The 22,635-nt window shown below is 47.7% G+C and overlaps 4 protein-coding genes across 4 annotated transcripts; 2 read left to right on the top strand and 2 right to left on the bottom strand.

Moving 5' to 3' along the window:
* The first annotated feature begins 205 nt into the window (after nt 1-205).
* On the top strand, nt 206-7,109 carry LOC136492760 (uncharacterized). The gene is made up of 11 exons (XM_066488766.1): nt 206-500; nt 601-829; nt 917-1,006; nt 1,115-1,284; nt 1,400-1,542; nt 1,636-1,816; nt 1,925-2,123; nt 5,603-6,007; nt 6,231-6,343; nt 6,474-6,717; nt 6,802-7,109. Exons 1-11 carry the CDS (start codon nt 331-333, stop codon nt 7,039-7,041), a joined length of 2,184 nt encoding a protein of 727 aa, XP_066344863.1. The 5' UTR covers nt 206-330; the 3' UTR covers nt 7,042-7,109.
* On the bottom strand, nt 2,169-5,315 carry LOC136493856 (uncharacterized). Its single transcript, XM_066489988.1, has 3 exons — nt 5,106-5,315; nt 3,051-3,308; nt 2,169-2,870 (listed from the first exon to the last, which is right to left on the bottom strand). Exons 1-3 carry the CDS (start codon nt 5,313-5,315, stop codon nt 2,793-2,795), a joined length of 546 nt encoding a protein of 181 aa, XP_066346085.1. The 3' UTR covers nt 2,169-2,792.
* Nucleotides 7,110-9,411: 2,302 nt separating the features above from the next.
* On the top strand, nt 9,412-10,764 carry LOC136494238 (NDR1/HIN1-like protein 6). The gene has a single exon (XM_066490410.1). It carries the CDS (start codon nt 9,731-9,733, stop codon nt 10,484-10,486), a length of 756 nt encoding a protein of 251 aa, XP_066346507.1. The 5' UTR covers nt 9,412-9,730; the 3' UTR covers nt 10,487-10,764.
* Nucleotides 10,765-12,309: 1,545 nt separating this feature from the next.
* Nucleotides 12,310-14,309, bottom strand: LOC136490575 (DNA damage-repair/toleration protein DRT100-like). The gene has a single exon (XM_066486779.1). The coding sequence runs from the start codon at nt 14,137-14,139 to the stop codon at nt 12,577-12,579; it is 1,563 nt and encodes a 520-aa protein (XP_066342876.1). The 5' UTR covers nt 14,140-14,309; the 3' UTR covers nt 12,310-12,576.
* Nucleotides 14,310-22,635: the final 8,326 nt, after the last annotated feature.

Genomic DNA, 22,635 nt, shown 5'->3' with positions numbered 1-22,635 from the left:
TTTCTGAACTGATAAATCCGACTGGTGCTGATTTGTTGTGAGAAGAAAACATACTGTTGATTGACTAATAAGCTCTGCCTCAAACCAATAAGCGAACAGTCCGATTAGTTGCTTTTACGTGAAATCCATTTCACCGATGACTTGAAGGGACAGGAACGTGGAACTTACTTTGCTGGCAAGTGACCGTGGACGGATAGGTATAGGTTCGCGGCGTGTGCGCGGTTCCTCGCTTCACTGGACGTCCGACACCGGCGGGGAATGCACGCGTAGGCGTAGCCATCCGTCCACGGAAAGGGAAAGAGATGCATCCGTGTCCGGCGGCCACCAGGGATGGGTCTCTTTGATCGCCTCCTCCTCGGCGGCGATCGCAGCAGGGGGAAGGAGGACCAGGAGCGCGGTGGCGGCGCCGATACGGCCGCCATGGGGTCAGACGTGCCGCCACCGTCCGCCATCCCTCCCCTCTCGGCCGCTGCTGCCTCCGTAGTCTGCCGATGCGCCCGGTCCGTCCATCCCGACATTGCGCGTTTCTTTTTCCGTTCACCGTGACAGACAGACACAACATTGCATCTCATCGCATTACATTCTGCGTGACCGTGGCAGGATCGCGGGCGTGCCGGTGGATCAGCTGCTCCGGCGGCTGGACGCGGAGGAGCAGGCCGGCGGGCCGCTGGAGTACGCCAGGAGCGTCGTGGAGTACTGCTCCCACGTCGCCCTGCGCGTGGAGGCCAGGCGCCCGGACCACCTCGGCGACAGGGAGTTCCACACGCTCACCTATGATATGATGCTCGCCTGGGAGGCGCCCGACGAGGAGACCGACGCCGTGTTCGAGGTCAGATCGGCTCTTGTCTTCTCCCTGTTAGAACAAACAGACCATGTAGATACTGAATCAGGATTCATTGGTTTTCTCACGACGCAGAAAACGGCATTCAGCGTTCTCCGTGACGACGCGGACGACGACGACGGTGCATCCATTTTCTATTCAAGCCCAACGCAGATGGCAATTCAGGTCTCCCGGTTGTTTCTCCTGTATATGACTGTGTTCTTGATCAAGCCCTTCCATCAGATGATTCCTTCGCGTTGCCTGATCTTGATCTTGCGTGATATCAATGGCTAGGTTGATGGCAGGAGGACGGTTGGACCCGAGGCATTTGCCAAGATTGCTCCTGCCTGCCCTGCCATGGCACACCCCATCACCGTCCGTAACCTATTTGACGCGCTCACCAACTCCACCGGAGGACGGCTGCATTTCCTTATCTACCACAAGTATCTCAGAAGCTTAGACGAGTACGTATATATACGCATCGATCCATCCTCACCATGTTCACATTGTTGTAAGCTATCACATTCTTCTGAATTATGAGCATCACTCACTGTATGTCTGTATCATCTCTGACGCTAGGGCGTTCTGCTCCGCAAAACGTATGTTAGGGGGGCACAAAGCTCCTGCCCTGCAGCTCTCTGCTGATGAGGTGATCCTTGACATCCACGGGGCTGCGACAACCAAGCCAGTTCTTCAGCACATCGGGACGTCCACATGGCCTGGTTAAGCACCCTCCTTATGGTAATTTTGATCAGCGCTGCTGACCTGTGCTTCTTCACGAGGTTCTTAATGTGTATGGACTGCACATTCTGCAGGGAGGCTCACGCTGACGAATCACGCACTCTACTTTGAGGCTATTGGTGTTGATTTCTCATACGGCGAGGCTGTTGTGTATGATCTGGCAAGGGACTTGAAACAATCAGTAAAACGTGAGTCCACTGGGCCATGGGGTGCTCACCTCTTTGACAAGGCTGTCATGTACAAGTCCAGCCTGACGTGAGTACCTGCACCGCAATACATTATTATGCTAAGAAAAGGAAATCCTTTTATCATACTTGTAATGTGCACATATTAGACTAACTAACGTATGTTTACTGCCGACAGAAGTGAACCCATCTTCTTTGAATTCCCACAATTGAAAGGCCACACTCGCCGAGACTACTGGTTTGCAGCCATCAAAGAGGTGCTGCACGCACACAAGTTCATCAGGAAGTACAGGCTTGGTAGTTTCCAGAAGGCGGAGGCGCTCTCCATCGCAACATTAGGGATTTTGCGGTACCGCACTGTGAAACAGGGATTCAACATAGAGACTTTTCCCTACACGCCATTATAAAAGTTTCTAATTCCTTCTCTGCCACAGAAATTTTGGTTGTCCCTCCTCAGTCCCTCGCGCAAAGTTTTCTGGTCCCGTGTGCCACTTCCGTCAGGTTACAGAGTGACGGCCGGTAATGGAGGGATAGGAAGACCTTTTTGCCCCTGTGTCTAGACGTCAGGAGTAGAATTTTTTCACTTGCCCTTAACGCCACAAATTTGACAAACCAGTTAACACAGATTCAGAAAGAGATCTTATTCAGAAACCAGAACAACAAATTTGACAAACCAGTTACGAAAATTTCACAAACCATAACAACATTTCACAAACCAGTCATGACATAGACCAGACCATTGTTTTGGTCATGCACAGACCACTGTTTTGGTCTTACAAAATGCAGGTTATGGTCAATAGATAGACCACATGAGTTACAAAATATCTGGAGTTTTGAGTCATCCCACAGACAACTAAATGTCAAGCTTCCTTTTGTTTCTGGTACCCATAGCAGGACTATCTGGAGTTGTAGATACCTTGGCTCTTGTATTCATAGCAGGACTGTCAAGTTTCATTTTCTTATTCACTGCTGTCTTGGGTCTCCCTTTGTTCTCAGTTGTGTTGATATCGTCAGCAGTGTTGACATGCTCAGGTTCTGGCTCCAGCCTAGCAGGGAACACAATGCTCAAAGGCACAGGCTGCAGGCTTCCAGTTTCTGGCTGGTTGGAGCCTGTTCCAGATCTTCTAAAGCAAAAAAAAGTATAGGGTTAGTTGACTTATAAACCTGTAGTACAAGGAAAATGTCAAGAACATGAGCCTCTGTATTGGTTTTCTTCAGTGACATGGAAAGCTTAATGTAGTGTCTAACCCTATGGCATCATAAATTAGTTAGTGCCTTAGTTTGCTTAGGAGTAAAAGTAGTACCTGATCAAGGCTGCCATCAGCCACCTGCTGCGGCTGCGAGTCGTCACCGGAGCCCGTCCTCCCGCCGGCGTGCTTCGTCTGAACTACCTGCAGCAGCAGCTGCTGCTGCGCCCTCCGGGTCTTCTCCTCCTCCTTGGCCTGCAGCGCCTTGGTGACCTCGACGACGGTGATGAGGCGGTACGCCTGGCCGAGCACCAGCGTGTCGCGGGGCTTGAGCAGCTTCACCCGCGTGACGCGCGCGGCGCCTTGAGCAGCACACTGTGCTTACTTGTGCCCTGCTTGGGCTTTTGTTCCCATTTATGATGTGCAACTGTACAAGAGTAACAAGATACATGTCCTACCCAATCTATCGTACAATGTATACATGTGAACTGTATTTCCATGAAACAAGGCATTGCTTCTTGTTATCTCAGCTTTTCGATTAATAAATTACATAGCTGTAGCTATTACAGAAAATAATATAATAAGAGTTATCACATGGGAATGGGAAGTAGGTTCATATGTTTAATAAGACAGGATCTCGGACAGAGTTTAGTAGAGCTAATATTCAGAATTAACTAAACTATTGAGCAGGAATTTTCATTTCTTTGTTTTGGGAAAGTGGAAAAAAGAAACTAACAGTTAATTCAGAAGCAGCTATCAAGCGCAGCTAACTTTGTGATGTGACTATTAGCCTAGGAAAACTAGCCAGATCAACATATTTAAACCATACAAGACAAATAGCTGCTAATCAGTAAAAAATCCTCCTCAAAGAATCCCACAATTTCATTAAGAAATGATCCATGGGCAAACAGTATTTCAAAATTTCTTAGAAAAATTATTACTGGTCATAACAACAGCTGCTACATTTAGCTAGAATAAATGACAGGTCACAGGTTGCTCCATCTGACAAATACATTGTGAACTGATATACAGAAGCAAACGTCTACAGAAACATAGTACGCCGCAATGCTGAGAATGACCCAGCTCAATATGGACAAATCATCTTGAGCTATCCAAAAGAACTTTGATATTAAAGTTGAAGGTCATAAGTCTTCAGTCCAAAAATTAGCTCAGTGAGTACGAATTACAAATAAAGAGTTTGCTATGTTAAGGACCACTTAGCTCAGTATTAGCCAGTAGTACCAATGTTACTGCTAAGATAGTTAGCAGTATATAATGTTTCGACCTAGCAATAAACAAAAACAGTGGTGGAACACTGAATCCTTAAGCGCCATGGTTCCTGGGGTCACATGGGGCTCACAAAACAGTTTTTTTTTTTTTTTTTGCAATGCTATATGACCCCTATGACAGCAGGCTGTTAGTAAGCAATCATTCTTCCTAAATCACAACCTTGACCTCAAAAAGAAGGTGAAAAATGGAGCTCAAAACAAAAAATTTGTCATCAGCCTCATGATCCAGGCAGGCATCATACAACCAACATATGTCTAAAGGACCATTGTTGCTGACGTTTACCAAGCCTAAAGTTATGTCCATGCAGATGCAGCTAAACCTCCATTGCTTCACAGTGTACACTCTTACAGAACCCCCTCCCCCTTCTGAGTGGCGCAAACCACAACTTTATGTACAGAAACTAAACCTCGACAATAACTAGAATTGCACGAGCGTCGAATTCTTGTTTCTCTTGATGACCAGTGAACGCAGCTAACAAATAGCTGCTTCTAAGCACCTCGTGTCGTGTATTAGACTACTTGGCAGTAACGTTGCCACCTTATTTGCGGGTATTCTATTCAATTAACAGACGAACATGAGCTGCGAGCGATGATCTATCACAGGAGGTAGTCATCACAATATGAACCGTTTGCTGGAACGTAGATCTTATTCCTGACCCAAGTCCCAAAGGCCCGGAATTTCATGAGACATCAAATTTCAAACAGGGAATGATTACGGGTAGCGGCTTTCCAGCATAGAAACCTCAAAATCGGGGCCAACGAAATCCATGGATGCTAATCATGCAGTAGTATTCGATCGATACTACCACCAACTATACTAATTGGGGTGGGGGGGATGAGGCTGGTCGTTCGGGCGATGTCCCCGAGGTAGGCGAAGGCTCACCTTGGAGGGTCCATGTACGGGCCTCCCCCGCGCGTGCAGCTCGTCGAAGGGCGACGCGGACGCGGCCGCCACCCCGACAACCCTCCTCCGACGGGCGGCCCCTCCACCCGCCGGGGTAAACGGCAGCTGTGGCGGGGGCGGCGGTAAGGGCAGCCTGAGGCGCTGCTGCGCGGCGGAGGGCGGCGCGCGGAGGCTGTAGGCGGTCGGCATGTGGGCCGTCGCCGAAGGCTAGGGTTTTGAGAGAGAGAGAAGTTCGCGAGAGAGACGAGAAAAGAGGAATGGGAGACTGTGGTGTGTTTGGTGGGACTTAAGTGGACACAGGGACAAAAGGGTCATTGTATCTCTCCGTTATCGGCCGTCGTACTTTAGACGGACGGAAGTGGCATACAGGTCCAGAAAACTTTGCGCGAAGGACTAAGGAGGGGCAGCTAAAATTTCTGTGGCAGAGAAGGAATTAGAAACTTTTATAATGGCTTGTAGGGAAAAGTCTCTTCAACATACTACCAGCACATTTCAAGACCATCCTTGCCTTCAACTTGGCAGAGAAATTGCCGAAAGGGGACAAGATTTTGGAGGCATTGTATGGCCAGCTCAAGCAGCATTGCCCAAGATTCAGAGGAAGCCAGGATTTTGGTCAGAGCAGTTCTGATGAATTGATGCGTGCTGACCCCTTCCCACTTTCTGCATATACCATGGTGACAATGGGTTTGCTAAAACTGAAAGAGGAGGACAACGCTGAGGAGAGGGATTTCACTGTGCGAGACGTGCAGATTGGAGGAACTAGCTCAGTTCAGATGGCTCTAGAGCGATCGGTTGGGTATTCAGGTAGAGTGGAAGCGGCAAGGGCTACGCTTGATCAGGTCAAAGTGGAAGACATAAACACTAATGTAGCTGTTCTAAAGGTATTGTTTTTTGCTCTAAAAAAGTTCATTATCTTGCATAGAATTTAATTCAGGTAAATCTGAAACTAAAACTATGGCGTGTGGCAGAATCTAAACTTTTATTGAATTACTGTACTAAATAGTAGGGCATATTTCAGGCTTTCAGCATATGTCATCCAGGTAGCTCATAATCTAAGCTTATTTAAGGATTATTAATGTAATAACACTGATTAACTCCTTCCAGGAACTACTATTTCCTTTGATTGAAATAGGCAAAAGGTTGCTCACTTTGGCCGGCTGGGAAGAGCCCTTTAAATCTTTTGTCTTCTTGTTATGTTTCCTCTACATGGCATACAGGTATTGTTATAATCTACAATACCTTCCAGTTATTTATCACAAATTTTGGTTAGAAAAAAGGTCTTTGTGCAAGTAGCTAAAGTTGCCTGTTTTTTAGTAATCCATAAGTCGTTGTCGTCCTTTACTGCAGTGGTTGGATCTGGTTCATGTTTCCTGGATTTTTGCTTGGTTCTACTCTCTTCATGCTATGGAACAAACATTACGGGAATGGGCGCTCGGTAGAAGCATTTGAGATCATAACTCCTCCTCGAAGAAGAACCGTGGAACAACTCCTAGCTCTGCAACAGGCCATCTCGCAGCTGGAAGCACACGTGCAAACAGGGAACATTTTTCTCCTCAAGCTCCGGTCCCTCATGCTTGCAGCATTTCCTCAGGTGTCTCTTGATCTCTTCTGTTATGTAGCCATATTGTTTGAAACATTGCCATCCTGACCAGTGAAATTTGTTGCTTGAATTCAGAGCACCAACAGAGTTGCAGCTGCATTGGTCGTTGTGGCCACGATATTCACATTCATGCCATTGAGAACCATTGTTCTACTGATTCTTCTGGAGGCATACACAAGACAGATGCCATTGAGGAAGAAGAGTAGTGAAAAGTTGGTGAGAAGGTTAAGGGAGTGGTGGCTCCGGATTCCAGCTGCGCCTGTACAACTTCTAAAGCCTCGGGACACTAGGAGATGGAGATCGAGATTGAGATAAGATAAGCAAGTCAAAAAATGTTGATTTGATTGCTTTACGCCATGTTCCATGCACATTCTTTTGAGCGGTAGAGATATTGGTACCATGCCGTCAAGACAAGTGTTTAAATGAAAGAAATACCTTGGTGTAAGCTGGGCCTGATTTTAACAAGTGGAAATAGATGAAGAACCATGTATTATTCATTGCAGCAAACATATATAGTTTTTCCTGGTATGACCAGTACAGATTAGGGAAAGGAAGTGTCAGATTTTTACAAATGCGACCCAGTAGACAACAATTGTAGCATAAATCCTAAAGCACAATCAAACGTATTGAAATATGACAGATTTAGTATCAAAAACATCTGTCAACAGATAAATAGCAAAAGTCTTAGGAAAAAAAGAATAGATGAAAGAATTAAATCTTATGTCATGACCTGTTTGTCTGTTGCAAGTTGCAATTGATCTCTGAAGTTGTGATATATATAGTCTGTTCGCTTACTCGTATCTGACTTATAAACCATGGCTTATCAGCCAACGAACAATATTTTTCTCTCACACCAAACCAGCCAACAGTACTTTCAGCCATGGCTTATAAGCCAAACCAGCCCAAACGAACAGGGTGATTAACATCTTCACGCCAAACCATTTTAGTTAGAATCGAGGATGTCGAGATCACATCTACTTTATTTTATATATTAATTGACTACACTTTTAGAACAACATCTGTTTAAGATACAAAGTAGTCCCAGCATGAGTAGTGAAATACTATTCATGTGAAATATGGTCGATTCAATCGGTCAAACTTTATCAGTTTGTTTGCAAAAGATACTATAATATACACTTTGATTTGTCCTAACAAACGACCTAGGCCATGTTTAGATTGCAAAAAATTTCAACCCGATGAATAGTAGCACTTTCGTCTTATTTGGTAAATATTGTCCAATCGTGGACCAATTAAGCTCAAAAGATTCATCTCGTGATTTCCAACTAAACTGTGCAATTAGTTATTTTTTTTACCTACATTTAATGCTCCATGCAAGCGGCTAAAAATTGATGTGATGGAGAGAGAGTGAAAAAACTTGGAATTTGGAGGTAATCTAAACAAGGCCCTAAATTTGAAGTCAAAGGGAGCACATGATGCCCGGCCCCGGCTGCAATCCAATGCAAGATATACCAATGAGGCAATGAATGACCCGTCAACTGCCCGCCACGTGTGCGGCCCAAGTGTCCAGCTCTCTCCCTCTCTCTCTGTGTTTGTGCAAGCTGGGGCCCACATCGCCCAGGTGTTTAACATTTCTTTGAGAAGCGAAGTTGGGTTGAGGCAGGCCGGCTCAGTTTAAACTCAGTTTAAGCGAAGTTTAGTAGTAGTAACACGTAATTATTACTACTAGTTGGGTGAATGCAGCAAGGCAGGAAGGCGCGTGCCGTGCAAAGATGAAATGGGGAAAGTTTGCGGGCAACCGTTGATCACGTCAGTACGTCACGGATGATTAAAGCTTTGGGCTTCCGGATGCAGCCCCGGCCCTCTGAATGTTCAACGTATCAACAACAACCCGCCAGTGGTCAAATGAAGCATGCTTGCTTGCTTGCCTGCCGGGGATCGCTGTCGCCACACCGACCGTCCGTTCATTCCGGCCGACGACACGGCGATGCTCTGAAATCTGAACGGTACGTCTGTACATGCTCCTGGTGGTCTCATGCCGACGGTGACTCTTCCGTATCATGCCCCGCGGCGAACCGGCGACGATCGCAAGCCTGAGCTTGGACTTTCGTGCACGACCTTTTCCTACTGCCTAAAGTACGGCACGATAAATTTTGATTCGTACCGTATCTAGAATTTTGACACACGATAGGTCATGGGGCATGACACGACCTGTATCATTGGGATGCGTACGCGTAGACCAGTGTGTCAGTACGCCTGAGGGCCCTGTTCGTTTAGACTGGTTTAGTTTATAAACAGTATTTTTTCAGTCAACGAACAATATTTTTCTCTTACACCAAATCAGTCAACAATACTTTCAGTCATGGCTTATCAGCCAAACAAACCCAAACGAAACAGGAGGACACGAGGCATGAGAAGGGCCACCTATACGCGAGCCTGCAACCATTCAACACGCCGGCAGAGCCGTGAACTCACCTGCATCTACGTGCAGTGCAGACGCCGCGCAGGCGCGGGCGCAGCGCGTACCGTTGGTGGTGCGATGCGTGTCGTGTCCAACTGCGACACGACAACGGATGGTCTGACCTGACCACACCACTCACCTGCCTCCAACAGCAGCATGCTCACTAGAACGCGTAGGTGCATCCGGACGCGGGGGCGAGGAGTCAAAGACCTGTTATAGGCCACGAGCATCACATGAGTGAGAACACAAAGGCATGTGATTTCTTCTTCCACGAAACACAGGGGAGAGAGAAAAGGGGAAAGCGTGGAAGTCGACACCCACGCCGGCACGCCGCCATGGCCCATGGCGCGAACAAGTCAAGGGCAGCCGTCTAGAAGCCAAGCCAGACCAACCAGACATGGCGACGACATATATAGACGACTGAGCACCGAGACGACAATAGCTTTAAGCCTTTAACTATCCAGTCCTGCAGCTGCGGTGTTCGTGCATTTCGTACAGGCAACGCCGCCACACCGGAGCCACCGGCCGGTCACCGGAGAGAAGTACAGGGCCGCGCAGCAGGTTTGAGAGCAGCACGCGACAAGCATGGCAGACTACCACAGGATCCACCCGGTGACCGTGGGCTCGCCGCCGCCGCCGCAGACGCCGTCAGCGCCTCCGGAGCATGGCAAGAAACCCAGCCACGACCAGCTGCTGCCGGTGACGGCCCCGGCGCCGTACGCGCCAGCACCGCTGCCCCCGCCGCGGCGCCGGCGGCGGCACAGCCGGTGCTGCCGGTGCGTGTGCTGCACCTTCCTGGCCCTCGTCCTGCTCGCCGTCGCGCTCGGCGCCACCGCGGGGATCCTGTACCTCGTGTTCCGGCCCAAGATCCCGACCTTCCACGTGGACCGGCTCACCGTCACCCGCTTCGACGTGAACACCACGACGGCCACGGTCACCGACGCGTTCGACGTCGACGTGACGGCCACCAACCCGAACCGCCGCATCGGGATCTACTACGACGGCGGCGACGTCACGGCGTCCTTCAACGGCACCGTGCTGTGCCGCGGCGCCTTCCCGGCGCTGTACCAGGGCCACCGGACCACCGTGCGCCCGCACATCTCGCTCACCGGGGAGACGCGGCTCGACAGCGACGTCGCGGCGCAGCTGCTGCTGCAGCAGCAGGCCGGGTTCGTGCCGCTCACCGTGCGCGCCCGCGTGCCGATACGCATCAAGTTCGGCGCCATCAGGCTGTGGAAGATGACGGGCAAGGCCAACTGCAACCTGGTGGTCGACAATATCCAGGCAGGCACGCAGCTGAGCATCCGATCCAATGCCTGCAGTTTTAAGCTTAAGATCTAGATAGATAGATACCTTAATTTTATGAATTTGGCCATATTTTGTTCAAATTGTTTGTCATGTTTCTACAGTGCATTAGTTAGTTATATCAATAAGATTACATCTCCTTGTATATGATGATGAATCCACCGGTTGAGCTCTGCCTCAACATGGGTGGTATAGAGGTGTACAATTTCGCTCCATTCTATTCGGCATGTGTGTTCATAGCTTGATTGTAATATCATTCGATATGCATTATTAAAAAAAAACTTGGTATGAAATTATTTATATGTGTCAATAAAGCATCGTTGTTATTTGAAATATATTTATATTTGATTATTCCCATCGGATTTCATATGATGGATTTGATCTAACGGATGCGAGTATGAGTTATGGCCGGGTTATTCGAGGGAAAAGCACTTTGCAAAAAAAAAAATTCTTAAGGAAAAACAGGTCATGTTTCAAACAAACACTCCCTTTTCAACTTGAGTAAACAATGGGATCTTCCATAAATTCTCTACTAAGAGCCCTTTGGAACACACAAACTTCGCAAGAATTATACAAAAATTTGAAGGAGTTTCACAGTTCTCAACCTTGGGCGCTTTCATGAAATGTAGATGATCAAACATGATAGGAAGACATCCTGAATGTGTTTCCTTCTAATGATCTGATCGAATCTGCCATGACTCAGGGTTCGTCTGTCAGAACTGCACGGACCTTAGCAACGTCAACAGGGGTAGATCCAGTGGTGCGACGAAGGGGACACGAACCCTTCCACTCCTCAGCTGATGGCAATGTATAATTAATTCTAAGATAACTGAATTTAAGCAATTCATTAAAGATTCGATCACATTTAGAAAAATCAAAAGTAAATTTAACTTCTTCATTCCGATTTTTGTGAATCAACTAGAGAGAAGAACAACCAATTTGTTTTGCGTTGACCACACAAATTCAGCAGCATAGCATTCTTTATCTTCATCGTCCGAGCTATCAGAATAGCTTTCTACGACATGCATAGTTGAACGATGAGACCTATGAACGTCACGAGATTCTTTTAAACGAGATTCGACCGCTACAACTTTTTGACAATAATTGATTATCATTAAGAAACTCATAATGCTCAAGCTTTTCTCTAATGCTAGAACGGAAACCAGCAAAACACAAATCAGTGAGGTCTCTTTTAGAAATCATCAAATGGAAACATCGGTTCTTAATGTCTCTAAAACGCTTAACAAAATCAAGAACGGACTCATCACGCTCTTGACAAACCGATGTAAGGTGAGACAATCTAGTTTCATGGACTCCATTATAAAAGTGAGCATGGAATTTCTCTTCTAATTGAGCCCACGAGAACCAATAGAACAATGCGGTAATGAAGTAAACCATGCAAAAGCTGTACCAGTAAGAGATAAAAGAAAATGACAAACATTCATGAAATCTAAATTACTAACTTTGCCTATTTGAGTAAGAAACATGCTAATATTCTCCATAGATGATCTACTGTCATCACCACTGAATTTATAAAAATCCGGTACCCTCCGACCATCAGGTGCTTTCATGAAATCAAAATGTGAAGGGTACGGGTACGGCTTACGATATGTGGTCCTGCTAGGCTTAATTTGTACTCCCAAGCTCTCCTAAGTGGATTTAGACAATTTATCTTTAAACCGATTCAAAGTGTCATTAAAATCGATACCGGGAGCTCCGGGGACATGATTAAGCATAGGAATTTGACTTGGTGACTTCGGTGGGTTAGGAAGAACCATGTATAACCCACGTTGTGTTTTTTTCTGAATTAAATTATAACAAAAATTGACTAGAATTGCAACAAATATGACCCTCAGACTTCAAATACACTACGTACATATCAAAGCTTGTCTTCTTTTGCACTTCTTTTCTAACACGATTACACAACTTTGCATTCAGACTCACAAAGAAGTGCTCTGATGAACTGGACTTTGCATTGAAAGAAACACACACAGAGGTACTCTAATCTAAACTAATTTAACAACCGAACATTTCCATCTTTCCATCCACACCCTTCGCAGGCTGCACCAGCAGTGGACACGACTTCTTTTGGCTCGTCACCTTGCATCCTGCCATGCCATCCCGTGTCACCGTATCTTCCTGCACGGCGGCAATGGCTTGCCGCACAGACACAGGTTGTGCTCGTACGCGGCCGCACGGAACAGGTTGAACGGCCTGGCCTGCGGTATCTGCCCGCACAGCCTGTTGCCCCTAAAGCTCGCGTGCCGCACACCCGTCAGTCTCGTGAAGTTGTCCGGTATCCTCCCGACGAGCTCGTTCGTCGACAGGTCCAGCCACCGCAGGCGCACCATCTCCGCCATGGACGCAGGGATGGTGCCCCTGACGCGGTTCCTGGACACGTCCAGCCTCTCCAGGCCGCTCAGCTTGGAGATCGAGCTCGGTATCTGGCCGCCGATGGCGTTGCTCGAGATGTCAAGCCACCTGAGCCCGGCGCCGCGGGCGAAGTCAGGCAGTGCACCGGTGATCCTGTTCTTCGACACGTCCAGGTGCTCTAGCTTCTGGGCAAGAACAATCTGTGGAGTAGTAGTCCTGTTGCCGTGGCTAGCTGCTGTCGACAAGCTTCTGAACAGCTGGTCAATGTCACCTGTGAGACGGTTGTGGGAGAGGTCCATGGATACCATGGAAGGCAAGGCGTTGCCAGCACCGGTGGGGAGTGGACCGGAGAGCCCGTTTCCTGACAGGTTCATGTACCACAGCTTCTGCAGGCCGAGGAGTGATGCCGGAATGGAGCCTACAAGCATGTTGCCATCCATGGCCAGAGAGTTCAGAGACCGGAGGGTGCCCATCTGCGGCGGAATATGGCCACCGAGCTTGTTATGGCTCAGCGACAGATCCGTCAGGCTGTGCAGGGTGCAGAGCGAGGCCGGTATCTCGCCGGAGAAGCTGTTGTTGCTGAGGTCCAGCAAGGCCAGGTTCCTGAACTGGCCAAGAAACCCGGGCACGGCGCCGGAGAAGAGGTTGCTGCCGAGATCAAGGTACGCCAGCCTAGACAGGTTCACGTAGCTCGGAGGCACCGCGCCGGAGAAGCGGTTCCGGGCGACGTTGATCTGCTCCAGGCCGGAGACGGCACCGAGCTCCGGCGGCAGCTGCCCGTCCAGCCGGTTGCCCGCGAGCGACAGGTACTGGAGCGACCGCAGCCCGCCGAGGCTCCCCGGGACGGGCCCGGACAGCATGTTGCCCTCAAGGTAGAGCTGCCTGAGCCGCGGCAGCCGCGACAGCGCCGCCGGGATGGCGTCCCCGATCCTGGCCATGTCGCGGACCACCAGGGACTCCAGGAACTCGAGCCCGCCGAGGGACGGCGACAGCGCGCCCTGCATGTAGTGCCGCGACTTGGGTGGCGGCGCCTCCAGCTGCAGCCCCACGACCCGCCCCGTGGCGGCGTCGCAGGTCACGCCCTCCCACGCGCCGCAGCAGTCGCTGCCCGCCCACGTCGCCAGGATGCCCGTCGTGTCCACGGACACGCCCGCCTTGAAGCCCAGCAGCGCCGCCCGGTCCGCCGGCGAGCACGGCGGGGACGGACTGTCGTCGCCGCCACGCGCCGTGCCGATCGCGGCGGCCGAGTCCGCGTACGACGGCAGGGCGGCAAGGAGGAAGGCGAGGACGCGCAGGAGCCTGGCGGAAAGCTGCATTGTTCTCGTAGCTGACGGCGCGGTTGAACACTACTGCACTAGCGCTATCATGTCACTGGCGCCGGCGATGATGTGATCGACGTGTGATCATGGATCAGAACGAAAAGCACCCGGGAGGTAGGGAAGACGACGGTGGCTTGACGTAGCGAGCACGAGTGTGTGTGTATGATGGTGCGTGCCTGGCCGTGGAGCTGCGAGTGCGGTACGTGGTCGGTGCGCGAGTATTTATAGCGCGCGACGTCGTGGCGCGGCCGCCCGAGCGCGGAGGACGAACGGGGACGGGAGCCTCGCGCGTGCATTCACTGTGTTCATGTGCAGGGGCCCGGGGCACCTCGCGGGGAGCCTAGCGAGCCAAGCAGCTCACAGTTACTGCGGCGCGGCCGGCGCATGAGCTCAGGACTTCAGGAGGGCATGGGGCTCGGCTTTCGAATTTGCCGACGTCGCCGTGGGCAACGGGCCGGCCGGTGGTTACGCGCCGCGCAGCACGGGGTGCGTGTTGGGTGTGGGCAGCGAAAGGCACTCGATGGTCGCCACGAAGAGGAGGGAGCACTCGATGTGCTGTCGTGGTTAGCCGTTGCTGCCTTCAGTCGATTTTTTTTTTCAAAAAAAAAAAGAGAACCGACAGGTTAACTGCCCGTCTATGTATTGACAGAGAGAAGATGAACACACAAAATATTGCAACACAAAAACATCACCACACAGCCACAACGACAACCAAAAAAACCACCGCAACAAGCTTTGAACCCTGCACTAGCAGTAAGGGCCACCAGACAAGCTGTAGCAACATCCATGGTGGGAAGGGGATCCTCCAAAACGATGCCTCCATGGAGGAAACAGCATCCTCGGATGTCGCCAACGCTGAACGAAAAAATCTATTCGAGGTTTTTCAATCGAAGACCCCAAGCGAGAAAAACGGCGTCAAAGACATCGCCAATGTCAGCTTCACCACGAAGCAAGGCCTTAACCTGAAAGCCCACCTCACTACCTCACCATAGAAGGGCTACCGCTGTCGCACCGAAGAGGCCATCGCCAAGCGAGACCTGTCACTGAGACAGCGACTGCAAAGAGCAGCTGCTAGCAGGACATCGCAACCGCAATGATCGAGCCACTGGCATGCGTGGCTTGTCACTGCAGCGCCGGCCAGAGGTCGTTGCTGACCTGCTAGACACCAGCCTCCACATGTTGCCCCCAAGAAGCTACAAAGAATGAGGACAACCCCCTGCCGTCGAAGACCAAAGACATTCAACGAGGCTCTAGACCACACCACCAGCATTCCGAGACGGCGCATCAGAGAAGATTGCCTCCAGATGGTAGTCACAGTCGCAACGAATAAGTCACAGACACGCGTGACCGTCCACTGCAGCGCCAGTCCCGAATGACCGCAGCCTACCAAATGTCGCCAAACTCCCTGCACATAGTCGCCCGGAAGACGAAAGCAGACCGACCATCCGCTCCAAAGGAATGCCCTGCCAAATCAAACCACGGTCCTCCAAAATTAGTCATGTTGTCATTGTCGTCGAGGAATGGAACGCGCAACGGCGATGGCATGCCGAAGCCCTACACCCACCTCTCCCTCTGCGACGCCTTCACCTCACAAGCAGATCAGCACCACCAACCGCCAAACCCTCGGTCGCTTCCTCGGCCTCCACGGCCGTGAGCACGAGTCCGGACGCCTCCGTCTCGTCCATCACGTCGGAGAAACGCCGCATCCACCGCCGATCATCGGATCCGGCCACCATATCGATGGATCAGGCCACCAGGCTGCCGGATTCGTCACTGGAGACAGCCTGCACCGCCATCAGGCTTGGACCACCGGATCCGGCCGCCCCTCGCAAATCCGTCCAGGGGAGAACTAGATCCGCTGGCCAAAGCTCCACCACTGTTCCTGGGGGCACTAGAGAGTCGGAGCAGCGCCCGTGCCGCTCTGGGAGCCCACCGCCTCGCCCCATTGCGCCGAAGCCACGCTGCTCTGCCAAATCCGCAACGCCGTCGGAGAAAGGCCCTACCACCGCCCTTCTCGTGGCCACCTGGGTCCAGCTGGCTATTCCGGCGGCGGTGAGGCAGAGGGCCCCGCGGGAGGGAGCTGGCCGCAGACGGAAGTGCCGCCGCCCAATGGCCGTAGCACCTCACTTCCATCCATCACAAAATAAATACATATCTCGTTTTAGGTGGAGTAAATAATTTTTAGAAAATTATAGAAAAACATTGATCTTTGTATCTCTAATATATAATTTACTATAAAAATACACTCCATGATTAATCTTAATTTAATGATAATTATTTGTTATCATAAAATATTAGTATATTTTCTAATACATTTAGTCACACTTTAGACAGGACAGATCTAGTAGTATATAATATACTCCTTTTGTATAAAAAAAGGTGCAGGTCTCATTTTAGACGAGTCAACTAAATATATGTAAAAAAATACTATCATACCAAATAAGTATCATTAAATTAGTTATAAAATTTAATTTTATATAAATCTATTTGTAGACATAGGTGTTAGTATATTCTTTTATAGATTTAGTGAATCCAAAAGAATTAACTTGGTTCAATCTAGAAATTGCACTCTTTTTTGGATTGGAAGGAGTACACTAGTGACAATGAATATGGAGTCAAACGATGTGTAGTTTTGCTTTACAGGCAGCTTCGGCGCCTCCGGATAACGGGGAGTTAGAGCTTCAATCATCATCACATCTCGAACATTTTCTAATATATTTAGTCAAAATTGAAAACATTTGACTCCTCGAAATACAATGCGATATGTGTATTTGTTTTAGAACAGAAGGAATAGTATATAATATACTCTCCCCCATCTCGAAAAAGTGCAATTCTCATTTTTACGAGTCAACTAAGTCTATGTAGAACATACTATCGTATCGAATAAATATTATTAGATTAATTATGAAACTTATTTTTATCTATCTATTTGGAAACATAAATATTAGTACTATTTTCTATAAATTTAGTTTGATTGAAATTTTTTTGACTTGGTTTAATCTAGAAATTGCACTCTTTTCGGGATCGGAGTACAAGAGTGATGGTGAATAGTGATGGACTCGTGCAGTTCCATAGGCTTTACATGCAGCTCCGAGTCTCGGGGAATACGCGCTTGAATAATCATCACGTCTCGTTACAACTTTTGCAGGATTATGTTGCCGTTTTATGTCAAGTGCTAGACACGATTGTTCAGATCAGCTTCGTAAGCATCGTGTTCGTATTCTTGGCCTCAACTGTGACCAAGCTAGCGATGGCCTGATACACACTCATGCTAGCTCCACTGTGTTGTGCTTGTGCTAATCCGGGAAGAAACCTTTTTTTTTCTGGCCTTGCTTGACTAATACGAGGTTCTTTTGAATTGAAAACCACGCTCTGGTTTTTGGCACATAAGCATCGGATACAATGGGCCGAAACTTACATGGTCGTGTAGCGTGTATGCATTCTCAGCCCACTCCACTTGGCAGGCCTGGCCGGCTGGGCCAGGCGCGTCTGCTCTACTGTGCTTCTGGCACAGCAGGCCAATAGAGAACCCAACGCGGTTTGCCCTGCAGCCACGTCAGACTTCCGGCCAACCAACCCAAGGAAAAAGCATCTTTTGCCTCTCTGATCGTCGTGGTTCGCCGCCTCAAATTTCAAACAGATGCCGGCGCCTACACTTCATTTCCCGCGCGCACCTGCAGTCCGCGCCAGCACCAGCACGCCCTCGCCCTGCGCCAGCGTTTTCGCGCGCCCAGACGTCATCCGCGCCGCCATACCAGGCGCGGGGAGCACTCGCCCCCCATCTAATTCTCATGCAGCTGCTACGAGAGGTGGGTCCGTTGCAGCATGGGTGGTATCTGATCTGCTTTTAAAATATTCAGATAAAATATTTGCAACATACGTCTATAGACAGGTAAAACACTTGAAATATGCATATGAGATACTTGTAAAAATACTTAAAAACACTTAAAAAAGCAATTGCAAAACAAATGCAACATCCAGATAAAACACTTGCAACATATATGTGAAATATATGCAACATCCAGATAAACACACTTGCAACGTGCGTAAAAAAACAAATGAAACATTTTGAGAACAGACGCTTGCAACATAAGTGTATAGCCATTACAACATGTGCAAAATCCTGATCTACTTTTACAACTGTGGGGGATATATCTCCGAGTACCATAAAATGGTAGAAGATATGATTTACTAGGACCCTTATAGATGTTGTAATCCAAACAGAATATCTACCATAAAGCCGACTGAGATATTTTTCTTGTAACCCTACCCCTTCAGAGTATATAAGGAGGGGCAGGGTGAAAGCTCTAGTTTGGTTTTGGTTAATTGATGAAACCCTAAGTGCTAACCTAGTTTATCAAGATGATTATGAGATAGGTAGCACTACTCCAAGTGATGAAGTAATGGCGAAGATCATGACAATGGTGATGGCATGTTGATGATCAAATGCAACTTGGAAAAGAAGAAAGAGAAAAACAAAAGGCTCAAGGCAAAGGTATAAAATGTAGGAGCCATTTTGTTTTAGTGATTAAGACACTTAGTGAGTGTGATCACATTTAGGATAGATAGCCGTACTATTAAGAGAAGTGAAACTCGTATCGGAATACGGTTATCAAAGTGCCACTAGATGCTCTAACTCATTGCATATGCATTTAGGATCTAGTGGAGTGCTAACACCCTTGAAAATATTTGTGAAAATATGCTAACACATGTGCACAAGGTGATACACTTGGTGGTGTTGGCACATCTACAAAGGAGGTGGTGTTTGTAGGGTTGAGATGGGTTTGGGTCCCTCTCTCCCTCCCGCCGAGCTTGCTCGGCGGGATTCGGCGCTTTCGGGAAAATGGAATGCCTATTTTCTATTGCGCCGGATACAAAATTCTTGGTGGTTGGCACATTTGAGCAAGGGTGAAGAAGGTAGAGTTGAAATGGAGTTGGTCGAAATAATGCTGGCGTCGGTCTACTGACCGGACGCTGGGTCACTCAGCGACCGGACGCTGAAAGGATGCGTCCGGTCGAGCTGTCAGACGGCACAGTGGCTAGGGTTGAGCACCGGACGCTGGCTGCGTCCGGTCAAGGTGGACCGGACGCGTCCGGTCGAAAAAATATGCCTCAGGGAGCTGTGACAGAACCGTCCAATTTATACAAGATCAAGTACGGTTGTCCCCGCTAACACGTTGACATACCCATACTTTCACTCATATAAACCCGGTAGTCCGCCGAGTGTCCCGAAAGACCTCGGTAAATCAACATCACAACCAAGATCGCGTGATTAAGCAAATACACATCACATACATCGGGTTGCAGCGGAAATAATATTACAAATGGGTTCACAAATAAAAGTATCAGTTTGGGTTTCAAAACCGCTTAGTGAAAACAACATAGCTTTCAAATGATTACATTAATATAAGTTCCAAATATATTGCTAGCATAAGTGACATCATCCGACAAAAGCATATAGATGAGAAGTAAGTATAGAATCACCGAGCCCACCGGCGGTTAGCCACCATCATCAACAGGTCGAGAACTTCACCTGCAACAAGGTGGGATAAACCCTGAGTACTCGAATGTACTCAGCCAGACTTACCCGTCGTAAACCAGAAATAAAGTGACACCAAGGATTATGCAAGGCTTTCTTTAGTGGGCTAGCTGACTTCTTTGCGAAAAGCATAAGCTATCATGAAGAAACCATTTTAAGTACTTTGCATCATCTTTATTATGACCTATCCATCTAGGTAAGCACATGTACTATAGCAATCACTTGATTAACCAATAACATCCAGTTACCAATTTAGATTTAGCATATCCCATACCATCCAGATAACCATCATTGTTCCATAATAATTACTATGATGCAGTAACTCGAGTCAAGTGCTCACTATCCAGGAGCGATGGCGATTCGAATCGATTCCTAACCAGCTGGTGATTTATTCCTTACACAAACCTCACTCACCCGCTAAAGTGAGATATTGATCACTGAGTCAACTTTCCAGGTATCTCGAGTTTGCCAGGAACCACATGTACCCGGGGGCCGACCGACTGCACTTTGGCCTTATCATCCCGCCCCCGTGTCCTACCACACCTGCTCCGGCACAGTGCGTTGCGGGCAATCTACTCGGCCCGAAAAATCTCCCAGCTTCGCGGTCGGAAGGTACTTTATCCGGCCAGCTAAATGTAAGGCATACGTTCAACATGACTCGAGGGCCAACAACGATCGGTCCTTAATCGACACAGACGGAAACTAACAGCACCCCAGAACCCTGTCTGGTTGCCTCCAACTTTTTCCGTCCGGTCTCCAATTATCCATCACACATGGTTAATTCCAGGATATCATTCTTTCCATAGCTAAATTCTTCCAGTAACCACCTATAATGTAGGTGACTGGATATCACCGATCGCTACTGGTCTAAGCAAGGCTAAGCAGTTATTCGATCCTGACCTAACAGGGTAAAAAGATAATAAGGTAGGCAAGGATAGTAATAAATGCATCAACGGTTTCACTCAACTCCTACAACTTAATGCAACAATATATAACTCATATATAAAAAGAATTGCTTTTATAAATTAGGAGACTTATAATGCTCCGGGGCTTGCCTGGGATCCGCCACAAGTCAGTTCAGTTAACTTGCACCGTCCTGGTGACATCTCAGATCCTAGCACTCGCTTAGTCCTTCCATCTTCGGGACAGATCCATCAAACACCGTCTTCGGGTTTGGCTCCAACATCATGTCCTTCACGTGGTTCATCTAGCGTACCTAGATGAGATGCAATATGCAAGTGCATAATTATGAAGAATAGTACTATGAGACACATCACAAAATAGCAAGCAAGACAAGCATAGTTTACACTAACACACTTAAGTACTTTGCGATGCTTAACTTAAACATCACACAATCTATCATGCTAAGATGGCAAAGAAGACGACAACACCAATCATGACACAGGTTTCCCAAGATCTCAAGTGCTCTAACTCAGTCATCATTCAAGGCATAAGTCACACTTAACAATATACAAGCAAACACTATAATTAGAATCTGCCAATTTCTGGACATGTAAACAATAGCTACAAAATTTAGCTATAACTAGAGTTACACAAATCCAAATGACTTGCAAGAAGACATTATGGAAATATTATGAAATTGTCTACAATTCATATTTAAACCTATCAGCATGATTCCAAAGTTAACCAGGTTAAACAGGCACATTTATCAAAGCTGGTCCAGCAATTCCAGAAAACTACAATTTTCTGAAGACCAACTTAGAACAGTCATAACTCACAAACTACTTGGCCACATGCCATGAAAATTTAACACAAGCTAGTTAGGTGAGTTATCTACAACTTTCTTATTATCATCTTAAGATTATTCTACAGTTAGAAGGGTCAATTAATCCAATAATTGCATCTCTGTCCAAAACATAGACAGAAATTGACATGCCACTTTAAACAGCTATAAATGGAGTTATACATATCCAATAAATGTGGTTCTAGACTTTTTAGAAATATTATCAAATTCTAAACAACTTTGTTGTAAACACCTAAAGCAAATTCTACTATTAAGAAGGCCCCACAATACCAACAAGGTAACCCTATCAGAGTTTGGGCAGAAACAACCACTGATATTTAAGCAAGTATAACTCAAGATCTACTTAACCAAAAATCATGATATTTAGCTTTTTTAAAAGCTTAATAAAAGTACTACAACTCATGTATTATCACAAAGTCATGATTCATAACCTAACTAGGCCAATTAATTTAATCTTGCAGGCCTATTCAGAATAAGGGTAAGGCAATACAGGCAATTTGTTATTTTTATAGATCTTAAACTATCAAGCCTAAAATACTGAAATTTTTACCAGACATCACTAATCACATCAGTAACACTCCATAAAAAGTTCACATTTATTTGAGTAAAATAACTACAGTTATAAAAAGAACAAGACATGACTAGCATTGAGAACCTAACTGCTTAAATCTATTTTTACAGCTAAACCTTTAAACTAAAGCAGGTAATATTATTGATCTAGTACATAGAGAATTTCACAAGGATTCCAAAAAGTCCTCATTTTCTATTTTATGATTTTTCTACTAATTAATACGAATTTTCAAAGTTCATCATTCAAATCTGTAAAAAGCAAAAGAAAAGGAATGTAAACTTGCATAAGGGTCCCTGTGGTTTCCACAAATAAAACCCGCATGAACAGATCCTTTACTGCACTATTCATCAGAGTCACCACTTCATCACTTAACCCCCTGGAAGACACTCTATTCACGCGCGTGGTCCATCTTCTTCTTCCTCAGGACGGCAGCAGGGAGTGGCCGGCCGGCTCGTGGCTCCGGTGGCCATGGTCGTCGTCGGCGGCGGTGAAGTGGCGGGGAGGGTGCCTGGGCCTGCGCGCACACGCCGGAGGCCTCGGCTCAGCCCGAGGTGGCCCACGGTGGCTTGGCCACGCGCGGGCGGCGGCTGCAGCGGCGGCGGCGATCTGAGCATGCAA

The sequence above is a fragment of the Miscanthus floridulus genome, chromosome 11, assembly GCF_019320115.1.
Source record: "Miscanthus floridulus cultivar M001 chromosome 11, ASM1932011v1, whole genome shotgun sequence".
Classification (NCBI taxonomy): Eukaryota; Viridiplantae; Streptophyta; class Magnoliopsida; order Poales; family Poaceae; genus Miscanthus; species Miscanthus floridulus.
Note: the sequence above shows the minus strand (reverse complement) of the source record. Positions and strands in the feature narration are given on the sequence as shown.